The 27,429-nt window shown below is 36.6% G+C and overlaps 1 protein-coding gene across 1 annotated transcript; it reads left to right on the top strand.

Moving 5' to 3' along the window:
• Positions 1 to 123: 123 nt before the first annotated feature.
• Positions 124 to 20,351, top strand: LOC110113674 (ABC transporter G family member 3). The gene is made up of 12 exons (XM_020846342.2): positions 124 to 335; positions 1,054 to 1,706; positions 2,433 to 2,512; positions 3,229 to 3,515; positions 3,619 to 3,790; positions 11,636 to 11,749; positions 11,851 to 11,979; positions 13,208 to 13,399; positions 14,076 to 14,162; positions 16,042 to 16,314; positions 16,433 to 16,540; positions 20,224 to 20,351. The coding sequence occupies exons 2-12, from the start codon at positions 1,232 to 1,234 to the stop codon at positions 20,266 to 20,268; spliced, it is 1,962 nt and encodes a 653-aa protein (XP_020702001.1). The 5' UTR covers positions 124 to 335; positions 1,054 to 1,231; the 3' UTR covers positions 20,269 to 20,351.
• The last annotated feature ends 7,078 nt before the right edge of the window (positions 20,352 to 27,429 follow it).

Raw genomic sequence — 27,429 nt, 5'->3', positions numbered from 1 at the left:
TCAATTTCGGTAATAGCCACCACAACCCATTCTTTTATCCATACGTTCTTTAGTTAAATGGTGACTCCAGAACAACGAAAACTCGAATGGCGACACCGGGAAGATATTGGAATGGCCGCAGGATTTTCTCTCTCTTCCGCTTTGCAGTTGAAATTTGCTTTCTGTGTCCGCTGGACTCGAGGGAAGTGTCTGCCTGTCTCGTTTTTACCGCGCGGGCATTTTACTTCCGCCGCTTTGGTCTTTTACAGCTTTGGTTGAAGGAAAGGAGGCATTTTTGGTGCCATGGGAGTTCCTTTCTCCCAACTCTTTCGAGATGATTTGAGGTTTTGAGAGAGGTAAGTGGTTTGTTTTCTCCTACTTTAGGATCGTTTATGACTAGTTTTAGAAGGAGACTGTGTTGTCTGAGCCACTGGAGCTTTGTGAGTGTTCTTTTTTCATTCTCTATTGCCTTTCCTTTTTGTTGTTCAGGTCAATGCCGGGGTTTTTAGGTTTTGAGATTTTGAAGCTTGCAAAGTGAATGTTTTGAACACGTGTTATGATTCATTAATCTCGCTGCAAGCCTGCAATGAAATTTTCATGGGGGGAGTGGTTAGCTCTTCGTGACCCGGCAAGTTTTGGAATTTTGTGATGTGGTTTATTACTATTGACTCACGTGTTTGTTTTTGCCCACCCCCACCTTTTTTTTTCTTTTTCTGGAAGTTCTTCTGACAATGCCAGCCATCTTCTTGCAATTTGAATATTAATATATTTTTGTGTGAATGGTAATGCTGGTGATGGTGAGACTGGTTTTGTGTCAACATTTGTTCATTCAGTGTAAAAAAATTAATTTTTGTTTCACCCTTTTTTTGTTAATTTGATGATTGATTCATCTTGTAAGGTAATACTTTATTGTTTGTCTTCAATTCATGCAATATGTCAGATTAGGAAGCTTAAGTCAATGCATAATCAGTGCTCTAATTTTGTATTCATAAGCACTTCTTTCTTCCCTCTTTAAATTGTTTGTGAAGAATTTATATAGTTTTGTCTGTCTTACACTTTCTTTTATGTTTGAAGGATGGTTGGAGGCAGATATGGCGGTAAAGGATTGCTATCTTTGGGAACTTCTTAATCACAATAGATCTGTGTTTACAAAAGTTGTCTCACTGCAGAAGATGTAGTTTTGTATACAAGTTTGTAGTCATGGCTGTTTATAGTGTCTTAATTTGGAAATAGAGGAAGTAAAATAGTAGCAATGGAAGAAATACAGTCCTACTCTGATAACTATAGATCTTCCTCTTCTTCAGCAAGCAGTCCGATAAACAAAGCACCTTCAGGGACCTTTTTCTATTTGAGGAAACCAGGTGCTCTAAGAAAGCCAATTTCCTTTGAGGACTCGCCTGAGTGGGATGATGTGGAGATTGATCCCCACATTGAGGGGGAAGACTCCATCCATGTTGCAACCACTACAGCCTCTCCAACCCTTTCGAAGGTTAACAGTGTGTCATTGCCATCTCCATCAGCACTGGAGGCTTCTTCATCAGTTGTTGAAAGAAAGATTGCTGGGGCATCACTTGTTTGGAAGGATCTTTGTGTTACCATAAAGGAAAAGAGGAAGTATTCTGACAAGGTGATCAAGAGTTCAAATGGTTATGCTTTCCCAGGGACGCTTACGGTTATTATGGGACCTGCCAGATCTGGAAAGTCAACACTGCTAAGGGCGATCGCAGGTTTTGTTTATATGAATAATGAAGTTTCATTTTAGTATAATAAATAGAACATGCTATTGTGGTTTATTTATGTGAGTTTTAATTAAGCAGCACATTTATATCCATGAAGCCAGTTAACATTGCAAAGGGCACAAATCAGTATTTCGGGTGCCCATAGAAAGTTTTCAGAGCTATGTTATGAATCACAACTTATTTTTTCAGAATGAATTGTAAAATTAACATGGCTGAAGGCCTTGAACACAATATTTGATAATCCATGCAAATTCAAGGAACAAAAAGAAAAAAAGAAAAAAGAAAAGCATTCTATCTTTTAAAAAAATAAAAAACAAACATATCTCCAACTTGTCTGCTGGATGTAAACTTAAAAGGGAGGCAAACATAATGCAAAGTAGTAATCTAGATGGGCTGTGTTTGAATTATTATTATTATTTTTTAAATAGAGCTTCTCTTTAAAGAATTCTTATGAAGGAGCTATGTTTCATGTTTTGTCTCTTCCATTTGTGGAAAAATTATTCCGTGTGGACGCTTAATGCTCTTCGGAGACCAACCAGAATGCGCCACCTCACCCCTTCACTTGGTACCGCGGCTCGGTACTGCTCGGTACCGCTGACGTGGCTGCACCTGATTCATCTCCGGATGTAGAGCTGCGTCCGGCCTCCGCACAGAATAATTTCTCCCATTTGTGACTGCAATACTGAATTCTGTTTTGGCATTGTGGCTTTGCAGGTAGATTACGTCCTCCAGCAAGGCTGTATGGTGAAGTTTTTGCGAATGGGGTGAAATCTCCAATGCCTTATGGTTCTTATGTGAGTTTTCTGTCTGATTAGCTTTTTGCCATATTTTTTTTCTCAGGTAATTCTTTAACTATTAATTTGATAAAGTAGTTATGAGCATAACTTGTCCTTGATGGTGTGTAATTGAATTTGTTTATACTATTATAGCCACTATGGTATGTTGCACTTCACACAATTTTCTTAACAACTGATTTCTTATCTGTAACACTTCATAAGTTCTATTTATATGTTCTATGTGTTTCTTACTTTAAGAGATTTGTTTTTCTTATAGTAAAATATGCCATATCAAGTCTCTGATATTTATTTTGTCTCCTATGCATTTTCAGTTGCATGCTCCATCACAGATGTTGTGCAAGCTTGCTTCTCTGGTTAAAATGGTCACTTCTCATAAAAAAAATATCAGAACCTAGAAAATTTAAATGTGAAGTTTTACCTTTTCACTGTTGATCCTCTCATAAGTAATATTTCCACCTAAAAAAGGTTGAAGTAACGTTAAGAGAAGTCCCATTTCCTTCTCCAACAGTTTCTATCAAGAAATTCTCCTCATGCTTCTTTATTGTTTCTCTTTCTATCAAGAAATTTTCCTGGTAAGCAGTTTCAGGCCAAAACTAAATAAATAAATTTAAAGTGAAGCCATCCACTTTCATAATCTGAATAAAAGATCATGCACACATAGTTTTTGAGAAGTAAAATACAATTATTGTAGTGGACTAATTACATGTTTTCAGGGGTATGTTGATCGGAAAGATGTGTTGATAGAATCTCTCACTGTCAGTGAGTTTTTATACTATTCTGCCCTTCTACAACTTCCTGGTTCCTTATCTCAGAAAAAGGTTCTAGTAGAAGATGCAATATCAGCAATGTCTCTAGGGGATTATGCAGATAAACTCATTGGTGGTCACTGTTTTATGAAGCATCTTCCTTGTGGTGAGAGGAGGCGTGTCAGTATTGCTAGGGAGCTTGTAACAAGGCCCCACGTTTTATTCATTGATGAACCACTTTATCATCTGGATAGGTTATTTTCTGATTCAAAATTTGAAGTTAATTATCCTTTAGTTGTTCTTTGGTAACTGCTTTGTCCCATTTAATTAATTCAGTTCTTACTTTCTCCTTAATAGTGTATCTGCGCTACTTTTGATGGTCACACTGAAGAAACTTGCCAGCACAGGATGTACTCTCATTTTTACAATGTACCAAAGCAGCACAGAAGTTTTTGGTCTCTTTGACAGAATATGCTTACTTTCCAATGGGAATACATTATTTTTTGGAGAAACATTGGCTTGTTTGCAGGTAAATCATCTTGCATCATCAAATTTGAAAAAAAAAATAATTTTGAGAAAAAGTTGATGCTTAGTGTCAAATACCGTCCCATTCATTCTAGCCGTCCCTTGGTTCTTGCTCCTATGACCAACATGAGGATCCATAGGAGGCTCACCTGGATCATATCAATTTCCTTCCATATTTGGGTGGTTGATTTAGGAAGGATTATATTATGACAGTTATGCATTATTCTTTAATTATTTCTTTATTAAGATATATTGTATAGATATATAAATGTGGATAGTTTTGTATAATAAAATTAATCTTTTCCCTCTCCACTTTCCTGAATTTAACATGATATTAGATTTGCGTTGGCCAAAATTTTGAGTATTTTTTCTGCCGAGCTTTTTGAAGGGAAGGCCCAGCCTTCCCTACGTACGTCCAATCGAGAGGAGGGAGAGTGCTTCATCCCGCGGTCTCTGCGTTCGATTGAGAGAGACAAACATCTCGTGAACCCCTCTCACGTGCGTGCGATTGAATGGGACGAGAGAGGGGTTCGACCAAAAGATTTTGCGCTAGTGTTTGGGGCGGAACCAAGCAAGATCGTGCGTCCCTAAAGCTTGCCGCATGTTGTAGCCTCCTCTCACGTTTGTTTTGGGCGGAACCGAGAGGAGTCAAGAAAGAGCTTGCAGCTGGATAAGAGATCGTGCAATTGAACAAGATGAGAAACCATGTGTCTGGATGAAGCAGTTGCGTGCATATTGACAACTTTCGTCTCATTCCTATGGCCCCCAAAATTTCTCGTGTCCTCCGCATCTGCGTCAAATCTTACCGGCATGGACATCGCCATAGGCTCCCACTGCACTGCCGATTCCAGCAAAGACCATTCCTGCGAGTCTTCCGCCGCTACATCCAACCACAAATAGTAGAAGGTAACTACGACAAGCGCCACCGTCGCCAAGATTAGCCGGTCATCTCCACCGTCGGGGATCATCTGTCAAATGGAATCTCCCTTGTCAAGCACCCCAAGGTATTTGCATCGGTTGAGCAGAAAGCTCAAGAACTCTACCGCGCCATTGAATCCATTGTTTCTGTCGCCTTTGAATTGAGGCCACCAGTCATTACGGCTGCTTTCGATGAGGATGAGGGCGATAGCGGAGCCGAGGGAGATGGAGGAGCGGGATAGGAGAAGGGGGAAGAGGTGGTGAAGAAGTTTAAGCAAAAAAATCCTAAGAAACCCAAGGTGTGGTCCACGAGGCTGAAGGAGTTGACGCTTGCTGGCTACAAAGAGATTAAATGCACTTTATCCTACCCTGAAGGAGTTGATGCTTGCTAGTTCTCCAGGTTCCCGCCACTGGCCTTTATTATTGAAATTTTGAGGAATATAGGTTCCCACCACCGACCTTCATTGTCAGAATTATGAGGAATACTGGTTCCCACCACTGGCCTTCATTGCCTGAATTTTGAGGAATACTAGTTCCCTCTATCGGCCTTCATTGCCTGAATTCTGAGGACATTGTTCCTTCTGCTTCCTTGTGCGTCCAATACTGAGAAGAGATCGTGAAAGAGGGCTCCTCTTACGTGCGTTTGGGGCGGACCCGAGCAGAGTCGAGCGAAAGCTTCCTCCATACGATTTGAGAGCTGAGAGTTCCCTCTCGTGCAAGTCTAGGGCCAGGACAAGGAAGAGTGCTAGACCTGCACTACTTAGATCAGATTAGAGAGATCAGAGGCCTTGCGTGCTCTATGGGGCCGATCGAACAGGAGTCTGTTTGGATGGAGTTGGACGACTGATTTGCATTGGGCTGAAGGCTGGATTGATGTGGCGGGAGGAGATCTGCATGCTGAGTGCTAAACTTCTTGAGACATTTTTTCTACTACTGTCTCTGAAGTTTGCCGCAATCCTAAAAACAAATTTTTTTCTTTCTATTGCCGTGCCTTCATTGTTAGCCTTCCCTTCTTGGAGTTATTATATCTATAACTAACGCAGCCTTCATTGATGCTCCTCTTAATATAACTCTACCTTTCTGGGATTGATTATTAAGCTGTGAATGACAGATCTATATTTCTCAGCTTGAGAGGGAGTGTAAAATACCGTCCCACTCATCTCAACCATCCTTGGCTCTTGATCCTATGGTCAGCATGAGGATCCATGGGAGGCTCGCTTAGATCACATCGATCTCCTTATATATTTGGATGACTGATTTAGAAAGGATTATATTAGGACAATTATGCATTATTCTGTAATTATTTCATTATTAAGGTATCTTGTATGAATATATAAATATGGATAGTTTTGTATAATAAAATTAAGCTTTTTTCCTCTCCAATTTTCTAAATTTAATTTGAAGCTATCTGCATGCGAATAGCATATTAGATATAAATCGACAACTTGTTAAGAACTTGAGATTCTGTTAGGAAGTAAATGCACTCTCAACTAAATCAGCGAACCGTAATGAGAAATTGGGGAAAAAATCAATTTGTTATGAAGTAGATGCACTTTTAGCCAAATCAATGAATTGTAATGGAAAATTGGGAAGAAAATCACACCACGAATCTTTTTATTGCAAGAAATATGAAAGAAAACAACATTATACAATTTGAACTTCAATTGTAAAGGAAGATCTGGCTCTCTCAAAACCCTAGCTGTTGGGTAGAGTTCTCACAATCTAAGAAACTTTAATTTTAGCAAACACAAGCATAAAGAAAAAAAAAACCCTAATATATATATATATATATATATCCTAAAACATCCCCTTGCTTTTCCCTCTTAGACCCAACCCCTCCACATTCAAAATCTGCTCCCTGGGCCCAATTCAAAGGGGCGGAATTCCCCCTTGTCCGTCGAGCCTAGTCCGCCTGGCATATACCTTGGCCAGTCCATGTTGGATCAACCCTTCTACTACCGGTCCAGGAGGGACTGATATATCAATGCCATCCTCCCCACCTTGTCCTCAAGGTGGAAAGACGGAAACTGCTGCCCTCTCGTATTGCTCTTCTGTGGCGTCATAGTTGGGTAGGTTATCCCATTTTATCAGCACCCTCCCTCTCCCTGCCACACTCCTTTCAATTCCAGTGGTTCTGACATCACCTCCACATTCTTTGTTAGTGTCACAGGTAACTCTGAACTAGATACATGATCCCCGATAACTCTCCTCATCTGTGACACGTGGTGCACTAGGTGTATAGTAGTGATCGTAGGTAACTTCAATGATAAATCATTCCTCCAATCCTCTCCAATATCTTTATTTGTAGGGACGAAGCTTCTGAAATTACTAGATGGACAAGAGATTGGGGGTGGGGTTGAATTATGAAAATTTTATTGCAATAATTAAAACCTAAGTAGGAGTTCTAATTTTTTGGTGTTTTTAAATTTTTAACATGAAAATTTAAAACAACTTCTAAGGCAACGGGCAACAATAAAATCTTTTTCTTTCACAATTTTTCCAAGAAAATATTATGAAATAAAAATGCACGCAAAAAGAAAAACAGTAAGGAAAAAGCACACCGAGATTTTTATAGTGGTTCGGTCAAACCATAATCTACGTCCACTCCTCGGAGTCCTCCGCTCCGGGAATTTCACTACCAACAAATAGCTCTCCTTTTGCCCCTCTCGGCAAGGCGGAGAAGCCCTTACAATACTCCCTTTCACCAACCCGGCGTGGCGGAGTGCCAAGCGCTATTTTCACCCTCCTGGTGAAAGCAGAGAACCTTCTCGTTTTTCTCCCTCATGGAGAAGGCAGAGTACCTTCGAGGTCAACGGACGTAGACGAGTCTCCCCCTTAGAAAGCCTCTCACAAGTTCTTCCCCGGGCCACAGGAGGAGCAAGTTGCAGCAAGATCGGAGCAATCGTGTGATCTCCCTCACACCTCTTCTCCCTTACCAAGCTCACCTTCTCCTTCCTCTCTCAACCCCTCAAACTTCTCAAGAGTTCTCCCTATGATTTTCTCTCTACTCACGTTTTCCTCTTCTGTCTCTCTCTCTCAAAATATGACAAGTTTTACACATAAAAACGGGAAATCCCTGAGATTTCAAAAGTAGCCGTTACAATCGTACAGTACGATTATTGGTCGTACATTACGATATGTACAAACTAGCTTCATCCTGGTACAAAGGTGTACGAATAGTTCAAAAGCTAAACGTACAGTACGATAATATATCGTACGGTACGATTCACAACACACTACTCGTACAGGACGATAGTCGGGACGATCAAATGTCGTTTCTGTTCATCGTATGGTACAATTTACATAGTACCGTACGAATAATGAAAATCAAGGCATCGTCCAGGACGAATTCCGGGACGATCAAATATCGTCTCTGTTCATCGTATGGTACGATCGTAGTCGTACAGTACGATGAGATAAAAAACACAGGATCGTTCAGGACGATCTCCGGGACGATCAGAATTCGTCTCTGTTCATCGTGTTGTATGAAGGGTTTCGTACAGTACGATTTTCAATTTGTAATTAAGCCTTGATTTCTTGCACTAATCACAGGTTAAATTAAGTATGTATTTAAAATAGATCGTACCGTATGAACGTCGTCGTACAGTACGAACGACGCAAAATATCATACTTAACTTATCATGACGGCTAGGGTTTTGGATTTGAAACAGATCGTACCGTACGATCGTATTCGTACAGTACGATGTGTTTACATAACATGTGTTATAATAGTAGATTGTACAGTACGAAATAAATTCATACAGTACGATTACCAGATAATGAAAAACTATATTTTTTACTTTTAAAAAACCCTCTCCCCCTGTGTGTGTGCATGATTGCTCAGCTTACCTGTAGTTTGTGGCCAGACTCAAAAAAATAAAAAATAAAATAAATAACAAAATACATTGTCCGACTCATACTCCTAATCCAACTAGTCTTGAGTCTTCCCGTTGTCCTGAGTGGCTTGTGATCTTCCTGAAATGTTAGTACTCACGGACAATAGCAAACATTAAATGATATTCAATAAAAAGTAGTTTAGGCAACATTATTTGGCATCATCAAAATCTCAACCTCGGGGTCCTGGGTCGCAACAGCTTCAAGTATACTATATCCCTTTTCTCAAACTAGATGTCCTTCTTGCGTCCATCCGTCCGCTTCATGATCTGCTGAGTCCTCAACAAATGCCTTTGTTAGCCAACACCTTATCCCTCTTCTCCAAGTACTGCTCTATTGACGAGACTGATGTGTTACTCTGCCCAAAGTGTACCAAGTGAGTCAAATCTTTTCTATACAATACTTTGAAAGGAGTCATCTTTGTAGTTGAATGATATGAAGTATCATAGCAGTACTCTGCCCATGCCAGTGGCCCATAGCCGAGGTGTCTTGATGCAAAACATCGTAGGTACATCTCAAAGCTCCTGTTTATCCCCTCTGTCTATGGGTAGTAAGCGGTGCTCCTCTTCAGTATTGCCCCCTGCAGCTTGAGTGGCTATCTTAAAAAGTGACTGAGAAACACCTTATCTCAGTTGGACAATATAGACTCTGTTATCCCATGCAATTTGATTACCTCTTTGATGAATGTTGGTGCGATTTTCACTATCGTGTGCAAATGTCATAGGGGAATGAAAAAATCATACTTGCTCAATTTGTCCATCACCACCAAAATCATTGTAAACCCTTTAGATTTGGGTAGCCCATCTATAAAATTCATGGTGATCTCCTCCCACACTACCCATAAGAGCTAGAGGTTACAGTAACCGTCCCGGAGCCATGATCATGTATTTGCTCTTCTGGCACATCTCATATCTATCCATCATCGCCGTCACATACTTATGCATCCCCTTCCAATACAATTATGCCACCAACCTCCTATATGTCTTTTGCTCCCCTAAATGACCCCCAACCGCTCCCGTGAAACTCCTGTAGAATGTGAGAAATATGGATTGAAGTCTATGACAACACAAATCTCTTCTAGTACAACAATCTTCCTCTAGTGAATAACTAGGTTAGTTGCTCATCCCTTCACAGATTTGCCCTAATCTTCTTCAGTTCCTCGTCCTGAACACTCTCCTCCTCAATAGCTCTCCAATCCAACATCAATGGTACCGAAATGGCTAACTCTTGGAGCTCCCCCATGCATATGGACAAGACGTCAGCTTCCTAGTTCTCTAACCCTGACCTGTAATGGATCTCAAAATCATATCTCAATAGCTTCGACATCCACCTTTGATGCTCCTTGGTCACTGTCATTTGCTCTAACAAGTACTTCAAGCTCCTTTGGTCCGTCCTGACAATGAAATGTTGGCCCAACAAGTAAGGCCGCCTCTTCTGAATGGCTAACATTATGACCATCAATTCCCTCTCATAGACTAACTTCAACCTTGCCCTGACTGTCAACACCTGATTGAACTAGGAAATGGACTTGTGATTCTGCATAAGCTCTGCCCCTAATCTATACCTTGATGCATCAGTCTCCATCATTAAAACTTGGCTAAAGTCTGGTAGGGCCAAACCAGTATCATGGTTATTACCCACTTCAGTCTCTTAAAGGCCTGGGTAGTTGCTTCTCCCCACATAAAACTATCATTCTTCAGCTGCTCAGTCAATGGCCAAGCTATAGTGTTGTATCCCCTCACAAAACTCATGTACTATCTGTTCAACCCTAGGAAACCCCTCTGCTCCTTCATAGTCCTAGGTAGCGGCCATTTCAACATAACTTCAATCTTGGCCTAATTAGTGGCCACCCCTTCTTGAGATACCACATGCCTCAATTACTCCACACTAGGCTATGCAAAGCAACACTTCTTCAAGTTGGCATGCACCTGATGCTCCTGTAACAACTCCAGTACCACCCGCAAATGCTACTCGTTCGATCGGCTGTACACCAGGATGCCATAAAAAATAGTACAAATCTCCTGGGGTATGGTCATAACACCTTGTTCATGAGGGACTGGAATGTAGCAGGGGCGTTTGTGAGATCAAATGACATCACCAAGAACTTGTAGTGTCCCTCATGTGTCCAGAAAGCATTCTTCGGGACATCCATCTCTCTCATCTTAATCAGATGGTACTCGGCCTTTAGATCCATCTTTGTGAGCACCACCGCCCCGCATAGCTCATCCAACAACTCCTCTATCACTGAAATAGGAAATTTATTTAGCACATTCTCCTTGTTCAGGGCCCGATAGTTCACACATAATCTCCAGCTCCCATCATTCTTCTTGACTAGTAGGATTGGACTAGAAAAAGAACTCATACTCAGCCTGATGATCCCTGCCTCCAACATCTCCCCGATCAACTTCTCGATCTCATCATTCTAGATTTGAGGGTATTGGTAATGCCTGACACTGATTGGCGAAACCTCCTCCCTCAAGGTAATGACATGCTCCTGCTCTCTCGGTGGTGGCAATCCTAGAGGTGGTTGAAAGACCTCACTGAGCTGCTGTACTTAAAGTGGGATGTCTCCCTCTCTTCAAACCTGATCCCTTCGAAGCTCAACAACTCCACCTCCTATATGGTCCTCACCATGGTTTTGAGAGAAACCATGACATTGGATATTCTGCATCTCCCCTGATCACCGCCTTCTCTCCCTCCACCATCATCTCCATCCTCAGGCTCCCCAATTGATATTGGTGTCAGATTCCTAATAGTTTTCGAAAGTATTTTAAGTCTCATGCTGTGGCATGTCGGCATCTTTCTTTTGAATTGGAGGCATATCTGGATTGCTTGGTGGTGTTGCTTAACTGATGCTAGATTTCCTTTTCAGTCGTATATACTAATATATTTTATTTACTGTTCAGTTGATATTACAAATCCTGAGAATCTTCCACCGACATTTGACTTTCACCTTTTCCCTTCAGATATTGAATAAGTTTCTTTTTTCTGCTCAAATTTTGCTAGAATGGAGCATAACTTCACATTTTTTATGCAGCATTTCTCCAATGCTGGATTTCCTTGTCCAATCATGCAAAGCCCTTCGGATCACTTTCTGCGTGCAATTAATACGGATTTTGACAGGATCATTGCCATGTGTAAAAATTTGCAGGTATTTATTTTGTTATCTCTATTTGTATTTTTGGACAGGATTCGATTCATTCCTTGTACTTCTTGTTATTTGATTTATATGTAGAAAAGTTTCTGTAACAGGATGACAATGGGGATTTCTCATCCGTTAACATGGATACAGCTGTTGCAATTCGAACACTTGAAGCAACATATAAATCTTCAGCGGATTCTACTGCTGTTGAATCCATGATACTGAGACTTACAGAGAAGGTGAATTTGTTTTGATTATTATGTTGGTTGATTGGTTTACAGATTTTGCAATTACGAACTTGAAAGCTCAATTTAGAAATTTGGTGACTCGAATGCTCAACCAGCTAAGTTTAATGAGTCAAATAGCTGTAATCAAACTGAAGCATTTGGAGTATGTTATATTTAATTGCGTTGTTGCTTATTTAAAATGAAGTTTTAGAAACAGATGTTGAGAAAAAGGGGTTTACTAAAACAGAGTTTCAATAATGAAATGTTGTTTGAGTAATATTTTTTAAGTGCTTATTAAAATCTGAAAGCATATATTAATTGTTATAAAAGATTAAATTATTCATCTCTCAAATTTAAGAATATGTAATTAATTTTTTTTTTAAATTAAAAATTTATACTTTGAATATTGAGAATAAAAAAGATAGTCAATAATACAAATGCACAATAAAAATTATGAAAATCATTAATTTTCTAATTTTGCAATAAGCCAAAAATAAAAAATTGTTTTTATTGAATTAATTGTAAACTTATACACAAATTTGTTTATTGTTTGAATATTAATATTTGAAAAGTAATTTTAGCTTTACTTGAATATTAATTTCTGTAGACGCCTCTCCAAAAGAAAAAGTGGCAGACGTGTACTTGGGTGGGGGTAATTTGGACATTTTATTTTTAGAAACTGAGTTTGAAACCGACAAAAAAAAGGAGTTACGTGAAAAGGAATTATATAAATGTTGTTCTTCCAAACATTTAAAAGTAACTGATTTCGACTTCTTGAAACTGAAATCGGAGAAATTAAGCCTAATCAAACGAGGCCTTAGATAGGAAGGTGGCCAATATCTAGTGCAATCTTTAACAGGAGTTATCTAAGGGAAAGCTGATCCAATTTAGTTGACGCAGGTTGCCTATAAAAACCAGTACATTTGTTGGATTTCAGATTTTTGTATGTGATGGGGAAGAGGGTTAAATGCTTATAAGACAAAGCTAGTCTTTAGCCTGCACCACCTTCTATCAATTTGGCCTCAGGATCATCTTCAAAAGACTTCTGCCTTATTAATTTTTATAAATGTGTATTCTTAGCTTATATCATATAAATATAAATAAATAATAAATAAATTATATATATATATATATATATATATATGCATGTATGATTTATGTTGCATAAATAAGCTTTACAAATGTAAGGTGCAGATACAACATATCTGTGCTTTTCTAATCCTAGGTTCATATGCTGCAGGAAGGCCCTCGTCTGAAAAGTAAGGGAAGGCCAAGTGATGTGATACGAATTGCCGTGTTAATGTGGAGGTCTTTATTAACTATGTCCAGAGAGTGGAAGTATTTCTGGATTCGGCTTCTACTGTACATTTTGCTCACACTTTCAATTGGTACAGTGTTTTCCAACATTGGTCACTCACTGTCATCTGTAATGGTAAGCAGATTGGTTCTTTTCAAAGTTTTTAAAGGTCATATACTTCTTTGTTATGTTTATTACTACATTAAATGTCATAATGCAAAATACGTCTTCTTGTCTGTGCTCATTAATGCTGTTGAAAGTCATATTTTTAAGTTGTTTGAAGCTAGAGTTGCACTCTTTGTATCAATTAGTAGGAGCTTTACTTGAAGCATTAATTTATCTATTGTTAATTATGACTTGGATACCATGGGTACAAATAGCAAAGAAAACCATATTAATTAATCCCCTTTTTATACTCCACAATGATGAAGCCTCAAGCATTTGTCATATCTTTTTTCAGTATATTAATCCTCGTGAGCATGAATTTCTCCATGTCTTTGCTTTTGATTTTCCAAGAAAAGTTAAATATATGTTATATTTTAGTATTTAGTGGGCTTCTATGCTGCTATTTATTCCCCTACCTGGCAACACCATATTTAACAAGTTTCTCTGGCACTTTAATAGAACTAATATTTGGTTCATGGGAATTGGGAAATACATATGTAGCCTTTTCCGTCGTCCAACCTTTTATCGTCATTGGAGTATGAAACATGATAGAATAGGATCATTTATTGAGTTTATGGCAAATCTTCGCTTATCTCTTTTGTGTTGAAGCAAAGATTATGACTTATCTCTTTTGTGTTCTCTACAGGTCAGGGTCTCGGCAATATTTGTCTTTGTTTCATTCATTTCACTACTAAGTATTGCTGGACTGCCAACCCATATAAATGAAATCAAGGTAAATGTTTGTTTAGTTCTGCTGTATAATTGTTGGTGTTAAACACCTATGATATGCCAGCTGACTTGATAAGCAGTTAACCTTATCGCCTGGTAGCACACGCCATTTCCTCCTCTCACTGTAGCAGCTGGACTCAAAATTGCTACTTCCATATCAACCATCAGCTGCTAACTAACTCTGTTCATTTACAGAATATATTCCTATGTAACTATATATACTAAGTGTAACAGGGAAGGAACTATGAATGCAATGCAGAACTTTTTGTCTTCTTTCTGTTTTTAGTTTCTATTTACTCTTCTATGAATGCAACTAGCTTACATTTCTTCATGGCATCAAAGCGTGAAGGTTAATCTCATTATTTCATCTTCTGTTATTTTGCATGGGAGATTCTAGGAGCTCTTCTACTCATATTCCAGCAGCCTCAAACTCCTGCACCATGGCTGACACCGTCATACCTTCTCTCAAATTTCTAATGTCTAAGATCAAACACATTGTTAACATTCAACTTAACAATGATAATAACCTTGTTTGGAAACTTTAGATCACAAAATGTTTGCTGCCAACGTTTTTGATGACTTTCTCATTAGTTCTTAGGCTTGTCCACTCAAACACAATCTCTCTCCTGCTGGTGATGTTACTCCCAATTCAACTAGAATACCTGACAACTACTTAATCAGAATTTTTCTTCAGCCCTATTCTCCACTATATCTCCTTCAATGCTTCCCTACATTGTCAATCTACACACCTCTTATGAAATCTGGTCCACTTTTGAGAAATGTCTCCAACCCATGAATTGTTCTAGTGTAACTCAACTTAAGAACGAATTTCATCACATCATCATGAAAGACCCTTACTATGATTCATTACCTCTCCAACGTTAAATCTTTGGTGAACAACATTGCAGCCGATGATCCCCACATTGATTCCGAAGATATCATACTATACATCCTCAAGGGATTGCCTCCTTATTAGTTCTTATCAAGCCATCAAAATTGCAATCCGCACCAATATTACCCCTATTATCCTTGACGATCATTACTCTCTTATATGCAGTCAAGAAATGCAAGCTAGTTGCATTCATGGAAGAGTAAATAGAAACTAAAAATAGAGAGAAGATATGAAGTTTCACATTGCATTCACAGTTCCTTTACTGTATTACACTTTATATATATAGTTACAACAACAATATCTAGATTTTATCTCACTACGTGGAGCCGGCAATATAAATAGTTACATAGGAATATATTTTGTAAATGTGCAGAGTTAGTTTGCAACTATTGGTTAAGATGAAAGCAGCAGTTTTGAGTCCACGATAAGGATGAGAAGCAGAAAACGATACTGTAGTGAGCAGAGGAAGTGGCATTGTGCTGCCATGAGATAAGGTTAATTGCTTATCATCTTGGCTGGCTTATCACAGGTATTTTATGTCAATTTAGTATTTTTTACTGCATGTATTAAGCCGCAAATCTAGTTCTCAGAGATTTCTTTTAAGCAAGTTAATCAACTTTTTGTGTTACCATTTTCCTGCCTCAGGTTCCACCACTTTGAATTTTCTCAATTACGTTCTGACAAATTGACAATGAAGAGTAACAAGTCTATACATGAAATAGTTTTGCTTACTTGAGCTTAAGAAGATTTCTTTTTTTTCCTTGGAAATCTGTATGTTGATGAGACATTTGAGAACAAATTATTTCTTGAGAATTTATGGGAAATTACCTTTCATTTATATTCTTTAAATGTATGTAGCATTTAGAACTAGAATTTATGGTTCCCAATTTTGGTCAAAACTTCGGTCAAGGATTTCAGCCAGAATATCATTTCTATTATTTTCTTCAGTCTTGAAACTGGTATATCATACACATGGCTTCTTTTATTGCAGATATTCACACATGAGCAGTCAAATCAACATTCTGGTGCGATGGTTTTCCTGCTTGGGCACTTCCTTGCCAGCATTCCTTTCATTTTCCTCATCTCGATTTCCTCCACTTTAGTCTTCTATTTTTTGGGCGGGCTCCGGAATGAGTTCAATCTGTTGGTGTACTTTGTCCTCAACATCTTCATGTGCCTCTTGGCAAATGAAGGGTTAATAATGGTTGTTGCCTGCATCTGGTTTGAGGTTTTTTCATGCCTCTTAACCTTGGTGTTTCTTCATGTAAGTTGCATTCTGGGTATCTTCTTTGGTTCTTTCAATCTAATTTAATATTTTTATTAGATAATAGTTGTATAATTCATCTAACATATCACTTCTGTTTTTCCTTTTTTTCCCCCAGGTTTTAATGATGTTAGTTGCTGGTTATTTCAGGATCAGAAATGATCTTCCAGAGCCAATTTGGAAGTACCCATTATCTTATGTTGCTTTTCACACTTACTCTGTTCAGGTCAGAATAACATCTCTAGAATTAATTTTAGGCAATTGTGCAAAGTTCTGTGGAATTCCTTTTCACTTTATACGCACTTTCCTCTATTTTACTCGTAAGTATCAATACCGTGCTACTTGAAACTTGGTATAGGGTGCATTGTAGAATGTCAACCAACATGACCTTTGACAAGTAGGTGCATTTTATTGAAGGTTTCAGAGGAGGAATAGCATAAAGACTTAGTAGAATAACAAAATTTTGACGGAACATTATTTTGTTTATAAATGACACAGCGACATAAAATATTTTAGAGCTGCAGGTGGCAGGTGCTTGCTGTCTCTTATGCTTCGTTTGTGACGACGGCTTTCTTACTGCTTCTTAAAGCAGCTTTCTTGTACAAAAGTTAAATTTTTTTTACTAAAATGCTGTTTTAAGAAACAGTAAGAAAGCCACCCCAAACGAAGCCTTAGTCTAGATTTGCCTTTGAGGCAAGGAGAGTTTTAAGGGTTCATTTATAGAGTGGTTTAAGATTAAATGGAGGAAAACGTGTATCTTCACACTATGTATGTCCATTATCTCATTTATTGATTCATTGCCATTTGAAAAGTTTCTTGTCAAAGTGCTCTAATATTGTTTGTAGAGGAGTACAAATATGTACTTGAGGAACTATGCACATGTGATTTCACTCTCCCTCTGGTATTGAATTTATCTCTAGCAATGGAGTATACAATAGAACAGCCATAAGTTTAGTTCATGGTGCAACATGGCACATGATTATGTATCAATTTATGTCACAAATCAGATGGTTGGGTCTGTTGGTGAGAATAAGCTGATGGTTCTTCCTTGTTTGAGGACGTCTACATGCAGAAAAGTGGTGACTTTGCAGTTGTTGCAACTATATATAGCTCATCATTCATGGCCTTATAATTGCTTGAGATCTTTTAAGGTCAAGAAAGATGTCTGAGCCAAGAAAATTAATAAGAAAAGATTTTTATAGAGTAGTAAGAGTGTAAGGAGAGATAGTTAAGTGGCAAGGAGGGAGAAATAGAGAAAAGTTACAGTAGAAGGAAAATGAACTTGACAAGATGTATGATATTGTGGATTTTTGCTAAGTTTGTGATAAGGTATGTACCCACTTAACCCTTCTTGGCATACACCCAATGGTTTGATTTCTGAGACAAGGGATCCATCCTCTATTCCCAGGCAAGCGCACTTATTGAAGGCCACAATTAGGAGAGATAAGCTTAGGATCTTTGAAATCCACCAATTTTCATGTTTTTGGTCCTCAATTTGCTATTATTAGGCCAATTCAACATTGAGTTGGATGATTTTCTATGTGCTCAGATGAGACAATATGAGACCATCTCAGCTTACATGACTCACAAGCGGATATTATTATTAAGGTATCCCTATGCAAACACCATGCCTTAAGGTGTAAAGAAGTGAGGTAAGTGCCTTGCCTTGGCCCTTGATTGGGAGATGAATGTTAATGCTTCAAATGTTCAAAACGAGTTAATTTTTTAATGTTGATAACTTGACACTTGATGATGCGAAATGAGTATCATGTGCCTTTGAAAACAAGTGGATCAAATATAGGTGCAAGAGTTAAATTTAGAGTAGTAAATCTTAAAGATGAAAGGCGAGCCTAAGAAAATAGAGTAAGAGATGGGGGTTACAAATTAGAAATGTTGAAGAGAGCATGGATTATTACAAAGATAAAATTAATAATATTAAATGAATAAACTTTTAACTTAAAATATTTAATTATTCTTGTTTAAAAATAATCTATTTAGCATGCCTTTTTGAAAAATGATATGAAACTTAAAAATAATATATTTTACCCAATTATCATTAATATCTCTCAATTAAATTAAATTTATGAATTGTATGATAATATCTTTTTTAAAGCACCTCTTCTCTTGGGCAAGCATCTCGTGCATTGGCAACTATAATCTTGAGTGCACTTAATGCTTTGGAAACACTTAGCTTAGCCTAAATATTACGTCTTGCTTTTGCCATGGCAATCATATTTTTTGAGGCTGCAACCTTGCCAACTTGATTGATGTATCATAATCATTGGATCACGTTTTCATAATCATTGGTACCATGTTTATCCATTTTAATTGGGTAGATGGGAATCTGATGTTGTCGTTTGGCTTAATTAGGGCTACTAAATTGGTCTAGTGTAATTTTGTTTATATTTATCCCCTCACTTTTGTGCCATGAAGAATTACCATTATGGTGGTAGAATAGTCTTTATCACAAGCTAGATTTGAGGGTCTGATGTCGCGGATGATCTTGGGTTTACTTAAATAGAGGTTAACGAACCCTCATCTTCTTTCCTAAATGATATAACTTATTTTAGGAAAGCCCCCCAATTATTGCAAATCTGAAATTAAATAGGATTTGATTTTAAATCCACATTCAACGTATGTGGATGCATTATATGTATGTGAACACATTCAACGTATATGGCCACATTCTACATATGAGGACTCCTTTTCTTTTTCCCTCCTTTTGGCCGGCTCCCTCTCCCTCTCTCTTTAATTGCTTCATTCCCAATTGGGAACTCCAATTAAGGAGCCAATTGGTCGCCCCCTTCCCCTTATTCCCTCTTTCTCTCTTTCATTTTAGGGAAATTAAAATCAAGTTCCCTAATTATCTCCATCATCAAATCTGAATTTAATTGCATAAATTTGAATTGAATCCCTCCTAGTCCACAACCAAAATCTGAACCAAAACAACCCTATTTACTTAGCCTTGGCCGACCACTCAACTTCCTCCTCCTGGACATTGACTCCTACAGAATTTTGTCAACTTAAAGGCTGCTGTCCCACCTCTCTCGTTCACCCAATTTGCTGTCCAAGAGCAGTTCAAGTTGCTGTCCAGAGATTTCAGCCATTCCTCTTTTTGCTGCCCTGCATTCCGGGAGATTCCAGATTACTGTCCAAAAATTTCAGAAAGTCTCCCTCGCTGTCCTGCTGTTCGGAAGATCCCCATTTTCTGTCCAGAAATTTCAGCTCTCCGTATTTTGCCGTCCACTCTCTTCTGAGTTTCAATGAAAGTGAACTCTCTCTCAAACTTTATTCCTTCTCGATCCTTCTCAATTGTGGCATCATAAGATTGTGCAAATTTTCTCCGTAAGCTGACTTATTAAGAGTGTGAGTGAGTGGATCCAAATAGTGACTAGTCTAAATGTTAATTTAGGGATCTACTTTGAAAATCCTCCATGTTATGCTAAGCTTGATTGAATTGGTTAATGTTATGATCCTAAATGATTATCATGTAATTTGACCTAAGCTACATCACCCCTCTTATTGTATTTAATCTCTGTTTAAATTGCTAAAAGTTAGAATAATTATTGTTGTTCTAAAGGCGTTTAATTTCAACATTGGATATTTACATACGCATCTAGTTCTACATCAGTTTAACATCTCAACTTGGTTTTTAGTCTTTGGGTTGTGTACCAGAATAACTTTGAAGTGGATGCCCTTTTGTTGATTGAAAACTTGCAGGTTCTTATTTGATAATATAAGGCAATTGTAATCATGTTGATCAAAGGATGCTTATATCAACATTTGATGTCTATTTAGATGAAGCATCAAGTGATGACAAAATTTGTCTTTGATAAGGACTTAGCTTCAATCAATTTATTGAAGTAGTCAACAATGAGAATGATGCATTTTTTTTTGGGTGTTGCGTAGGGCTGGGCTCGATCCCTTGGAGTGGTTGGACACTTGCTGAATTGAATTAGATCCATAATACCTCATTTTCTTGCATGCAACACATGAACTCCTAGAAAGAGGTGGAGACCTTCAAAAGAAGGGCCGCTAAGGACAGGCGAGTAAGCATTTTTTTTTTGTATGTTGAAGTCCTTATTATAGGCTAGGGTCCCCAATTAAATGGCTTAGCTTCTACAGTGCTTGAGAGAAGGGACTGCACTTGTCCCCCAATTATAAAATTAATCGATTAAGAGCAACTACTTGCCCAATTAGCTTCTATAACTGGATGGTATGCAAGAGGATCATCTCAAGCACCATCTTCTCCTTGTCAAAAAGTTGACCTTGATTCTCTTGCCTGTAATTTAGAAAAAAATAAAAATAAAACTTCTATTCTTGCACCAAATACTACAAATTTAATAGTGTTAGGTTGAAGATTGTACATTCTCAAGGCGCAAAAGTTCTCAATAAGTTACAATGGTACTCTTCAGCCTTGTTCTTAATTAAAAGATTGTTGATATGGAACTAGATTTCATCCTTTTTGTTTTATAGTTTTACATGTCATTGTAATAATGAAGATGGTTTTCTCTTCTGTTGAAGTGCAATCCAAATTTGGTGTTTGGTGGAGAAAATGTTGAGAAAGCTGATGATTTGAGTTCTCAATGACAGAGTCAATCAGGTTATTGTTATGAGGGTAGGGGAGAGGAGAGAGGGGAGTGGAGGTGTTCAAAGTTGAGGTCTTAGTGAGGTTTAAAGAGTCAATTCGCATGCTTTGCTTCCCCTTACCTTCATCATATTGGAAATTCATTAATAATATTTTAATTCTTGACTAACCCTAACTTCATCAGCTTAAAATAGGGCAAGCTTTGAAGGTCACTTAAAATAAAGTCATAATATGGGGAGTATGACTGAATGAGAATAGGAAGAGATGAGCTGAGTATGTATGTTTGGGCATCATGTAGAGGATGCGAGCTAAGAAGTAGCCACTCAAAGAAGGCTTAGATCTTTGCTTGGAGGCTGTTTGGTTAGAAGCAAAGTGAAACTTATGAACTATCACTTAAGAATGTGGTAGGTGAATGTATAACATTATAATCACAACATATTGGAGGGACTAAGAATTATGCTCTAAGCTTGAAATTTGATCAATAATTGCACTAAACTTCATTTGACTTGAAATCAAAGTTGATTTAGAATGATGATAGGAAACACTTGAAGATTTCAAGTAAATCTTATCCATCTCAGAAAAACAGCTAGAAATTTCCACAAATCCAACGGAAAATCAGAGAAAAACAGGAATTTTATTGCAAGAACACAAACTAACCGAAAAAAATAATAAGATACAATTGACCCTCTATTCGAGAGGAGGATCTATCTCTCCCAAATCTCTAGACGCCGCTAGAGCCCAAAAGAAACCACGAGATATCAAATTTCAGCCAAATTCAAGATGCCATAACCCTAGGAAAACAAACTATTTAATGCATACAATTCAAAAGGAAATTTCTAAACGGTAGTGCAAGGATTAAAAGTTTGGATAGTTTTTATAAAATAAGATTAGGGTTGAAATTTTATGTAGACTTCCAAAAATTTCACGTTATGCATGTATAGTGTGATTTAGAGGAGGCCAATGCCACAAATATGAAGATGAAGTTCATGAATCAGAGTTTTTAGATCAGCATCGCAAGAAAATTGTGAACTAAAGCCAGGGTAAATGCAAGCTATCTTTGGTTGATTCATCTGAAGCTCAGCATTTCAGGTTGAACTTAAAAGTTTCATTAACCAAAATCTAGCATAATTATTGTAGCATGAAAATTTCCCAATACAACAGAAAATGAATTTATTACCACAAAAAATTCCATTTGTCGCATCTTGTCTATCATTTTTCTCAAAACAGAATCACCACTTGCATGAAATCTTCAGCACTTCATTACTGCCTATAGAACACACTAAACTATAAGAGGGATATATATATATATATATATGTGTGTGTGTGTGTGTGTGTGTGTGTGTCCAAAGGGTGTTATAATTTATAGTTTCAAGATTTTCAAGTTATAATATTTGTGTTATGTCCATCTCGTAGCTTATGTCAATAGATCTACTTCATAGGCCCCACCACAGCACGCCTTAATCAAATCACTTAGAGACAATCTCGTCCTTATGGCCTCAAGAAACTTCCAATATTCTAAGAGAAACATTCACAACATTATTTTGATTCACAACTTATAAGACCATGTCACAGGAAATATACCATGTGAGTGGCTGTTTGATAAAAGAAAAGAAAATGAAAGAAAGCCATAAGAATCCAACAACAACTGTTATTAATGACTTCATCGCATCGATCAAAATAGTACTAAAAAAGGACAAGTTCTCCACTATTTTAGGTTTTTTCATTCTAATTTTTTTTATCAATATAAATACCACTTCATCTAACAATGCCCTCCATATTTATTAATCCATTCTAAGGATTAAGGATTATTTTCCAATTTGCATTAGTTTTTAAAAATTCTGAACAATCCTTTTTCTCATTCATGTCTCCTATTTCCTTCATCAGCTTTGCTCTGTACCCGATTAGCAAGGAATTAGATTGGAAGGACATAGAAGCGAAAATAAAAGCCAAAAGTTTAAAAAAAATGGGGATAAGAAGTCAGAAAAAAAAGTGCCACCAAATTGGCTTCTTGCCTTGGGATATTACTCTTGAACCTCAATAGTTATGGTTGCAACTTGATTTGTATGCCATAAAACATTCAATGAAAATCATGAAAAGAATGTTATGTTTGCTTTGTTGTACAAGATTTGACATTTTTATGTCTTTAGGTTTGAACTAATGTCTAGAATTTTATTGTTCAATTTTCACCCTAAAACCGCCACCTTAATCACCAAAACTATGATGGACAATATAAATGCTTATGAAATTCATTCATATTGCTAAGAGTGCAATGGTTTCTTGCCTCTAATGTGCCTGGTTACCCCTAGTCTCGAGCTATATTATGGTTGCATCTTGATTAGTATCCTATAAAATATTTAATGAAAATTATCACAAGGATGACATTTTGCTCTATTGTTTGATCTTTGACCTTTTTATTCCATTTAACATTGCTCAATTTCCAATCTAAAACCGTCACCTTAATCTCTAAAACTAAGGTGAACCTTATGAATCCTTATGATGTTCATTCTTTTTATTGAGAATGGGATTTGCTACTGCTTCTAATTTAGTTAAACCTTTGAAAAACTTTCAATCTAGTCATCTTCAATTTAGTAAGTCCCTAATAACTAATGTAGGACCACTTGGTGTTACCAACTCTCCCAAAATTCATACTGTAAGAAGTGTGAACCAAGGCTTTATAGCCAATGCAACAACAATTACATCGACCATGGGATTCAAACATGAACCTCCACTAAAACACAGTCCTCAAACTATTATGCAATAATCACATGAAGAGACATACATGCATGGAAACACAACACATGGGACAAACCTTCAAACAAATGGGATGCTCTTTTCATGTTAATCCCAATCTGTTACAGTAAATTGTCAAATCCATTACCCTTCCGTAGTACTACTTCACAAAGGACCACTTGGCAATACCGGCCCTCCAAGAAATTCAAACTTATGAGAAGTGCATAACTTAGAATTGTTAACTAGTAGACTACAAGCTACAACTCTATAAGATTTGGGCGTGAACCCATCCCAGAGGAAAGGTTGTCAAAGGTACTCATTATGCATTCTTTACACGTACTTTTAAAGCAAGACGATAAAGCGTGGAGCCACAACATTTTACAACGAAAAGTGTGTGCTTCGCAATGCTATGCGAAATGAAGCAAAATGCTTTGCATATGCTTCCACCACGATCACAAGAGCAACTGGACAATTGTGCAAATGCAATGCAATGGTAAGTACAAGTGCGCACAAGAAAAATATGTACGATATGAAGTGAGAATGCAGGACGCTCAGAACTCTAAGGGAGGAAGAATCACACTTTGCACAGAAATGGGATATAACTATAACTCAAAACTAAAGGTATTGCAAGATGGAAACTATGCACTATTCCAAGAGAACATGTGCAGTGAGATGGATTAGAAGTTTCTAAAATTGACAATTTGTGAGAGAAAGTTAGAATCAAGAATGATGGGAAATAGAGGGGAAGAGAAAATTATAGAATAAATATCAAAAATAAATCTAAATAATGAAATTAAATAAAATAAAATAAACATTCACTAGTTTTATAAAATCTTAGACTTAGACCAAGCCTTAATCCTTTATTTAGTTTAAATTTGGCAAATAAAATGAGTACATTATATATAAATATAACATATACAAGTCCCTGGCACTTCACTTCAAGATTTGTGCAATTAAAAAAAAAAAGAAAAAGATCGCATATAACATTGCATTATGCTCTTTCAAAACACTACCCAAAGATCACTCGGTACATATCTCCTAACTCATTGGGTACAACCATATGGAGGGACAAACCAACATGTGGTACCACAACAAATAGGACACCCTCGGACACCCTCCATTAATCTACCCCTCTATGGACCATGGTGGGAGATTGAACTCGCAACTCATGGAAAAACATTAAGTGTGCAACTTACCTATATAGCCACAACCATCAAATACAATGCCTACAAGATGCAAACATGATCCTAGCCTTCGTGTCAAAGCACTAAATAATTCAATGTGCAAGGGTTAATTTTTTCTTCAACACCCAAAGCACAAAGCGAAGCAGCGCATTAACTAAAGTGCTCATTACTCATATAAGTATAATGGTACATTCATTAACAATTATAAAATATGAGTATTTAATAGATAACTCATAAAACGAAAATGTTGCAAATATTTAATTTTTTTAAAGACAATCTTTGAAAAAGTGGATTTATAAATTGAAATTTCTAATAATTTTTATTGTGCCTACGAATCAATGAATGATTTCAAGTTTAAAACAAATATAGTAGTCATATGTTACTAAGAAATAAAACTTCAAAATTGCACAAAAACGCATTTAATTCATAACAAACGTTATATTGAAATGCATAAATTATCAATTTCCATAAACCATGATTAAGGGAATTCATTAGTTATTATCCTCTATTTCATTCACATAATATTGTCTCCTTCAAATAAAATTTGTTCATCTTCAAAATCATTTTTTATTATAAAATCAATCTCATCTTCTCTTTCTTCAACAACAGAAGTGAATGTAGGCTGAGAAGAACTAGAGCACATTGTGGATGAACCGTCATTTATTTTCAACTGATAAATTCTTACTGACAATCTTCAAAGCCTCTTCAATTTGTCCCCAAGTTAGATCTTCATCACCAAATTGTTGCTAACTAGAATCCGCCGTTTTCTCAATTAATTACTCACAGCTTTCATCAATAGAATTCAAACTAATTAGATCAGTAACACCTCTCAAAGTGAATCTTCTTTTCAAAGTTTGGTTATACTTGATGCACTAAATCACTTAAATGTTTTTGCTTTAATCATTTTTTCTTCTTTGTATGAATCAATAGAAAAAAAAATCATAATAAATGCATAAAATATATAAATTATTGAATATATTTAAAATTAATAAATTATCAACCGGCTCAAAGACACTCTAGTTCATCTCACATCCAAATCAATCCTAAAATCTTAAAGCCAATTTTTGTAAAATTTGGGCTGAAGCATCATACATCACCAACCACTCCGTTATATTAAATTTAAAATTATAATATCATTACTAAATCTTTAAGCAATAAAGAAGTTCAAAATTATGTAGAAGTTGTAATTGACTATATAAGGCAATTTCTTATCTCTATTGTGGATAGAAATTTGATAGCAAATAGACCATCATAATAGTTACAAATAAATAATTCATGATCTATAGTCATTCTCCCATTTGAGTTTCCCACCAATCAACCAATAAACATATAAGCCTTCAATTAATTGTCCATATGTTGTATTATAGATTTATTCTTGTAAAAACTTTGGATTAAAATTATAGTTGGCATTATGCAATGTTTGTCAAAGCTGACACCTCTGTCTCATTAATCATACAAAAGACTTTTACTTCATCTCTATCAAATGCAGCACTAATTGCATCATTCACTTCATCCATTACATCAAAAATATAACTCATTATCAAACTCATCAATATCTACTATTTTCAACATCTTTGTAAATGGGTTTGTAATCATCAAAGCGTAAATCACAACATTTCAAAATGTTACCTTAAAAATGATCTCATTTGTTTTCATTCCTTCATAGTCATCACTAAATCTATTATTATTATTATTACTATTATTATTATTATAACTTCAAAACTTTTTATAGTGTTTTTCTCAATATCCTCCAACATCAAATCAATGCAATGGGAAGCACGTGATGTCCAGTATATACATGCATGTGCGTCTTCTTTTCCATACAAGAATTTGACATACAAGATCTTTAAAGGTACAACAAATAGTTTAACAATTATAAATACATATATATATATATATACACACACAAACCTATAATATAACATACTAGAGTAGTTAAAAAAAATAAAAAATAAACATATTAGAGTAGTTATTTGTAACCACTTGGAGAACATTCTATTCTCCAATCTTCACTATGCATGCATGGAGTTCCAAATCCTTCAATGCAAATGCAGCTATAGACTCCATCAATATTATACCAGATGGTGAATTAACAAAAAACATTATAATATCTTGGTCTCTACGATCAATCCAGCCATCTGAATATGAGTACACCCCTTCTTTTGCCTTTTTTTTTTTTGTGATCCTCTAAATCCATAATGGCTATCTCTTATTCTATAATCTAAGTTTTCTTTTATTCCCTTTGTCTCATATTTTTCTTTATTGCAATCTCTTTTTCAGGTTCTTGATATGGAAAATGATTCATTATACTTTTTTTAAGCACATTGATGCTTCCTACTAGAAAATCTGATCAAATTCTCTTTTTTACCAAAAATGCATGGGCATTTGGACATCTAATTTTTCAATGAACTCTATCACCCTCTCATTATTTTCTATAAATAAATTTTGTTTCAATTTTTTTTGTTCTTTTTGAATAAGTAACCAACACCTCTTTTATATGTGAAGGCACCTTGCATTTAGATACATTACTCCCTTTGGATGTTCCATAAGGACAAATAAGATGCACCTTGGCTCAAGAGATACCTCCATTTATCTCTTTACCACAATAAATGC

Source organism: Dendrobium catenatum, unplaced genomic scaffold (assembly GCF_001605985.2).
Source record: "Dendrobium catenatum unplaced genomic scaffold, ASM160598v2 fragScaff_scaffold_624, whole genome shotgun sequence".
Classification (NCBI taxonomy): domain Eukaryota; kingdom Viridiplantae; phylum Streptophyta; class Magnoliopsida; order Asparagales; family Orchidaceae; genus Dendrobium; species Dendrobium catenatum.
The sequence above is the reverse complement of the archived record's forward strand: the minus strand, read 5'-3'. Positions and strand labels throughout refer to the sequence as shown.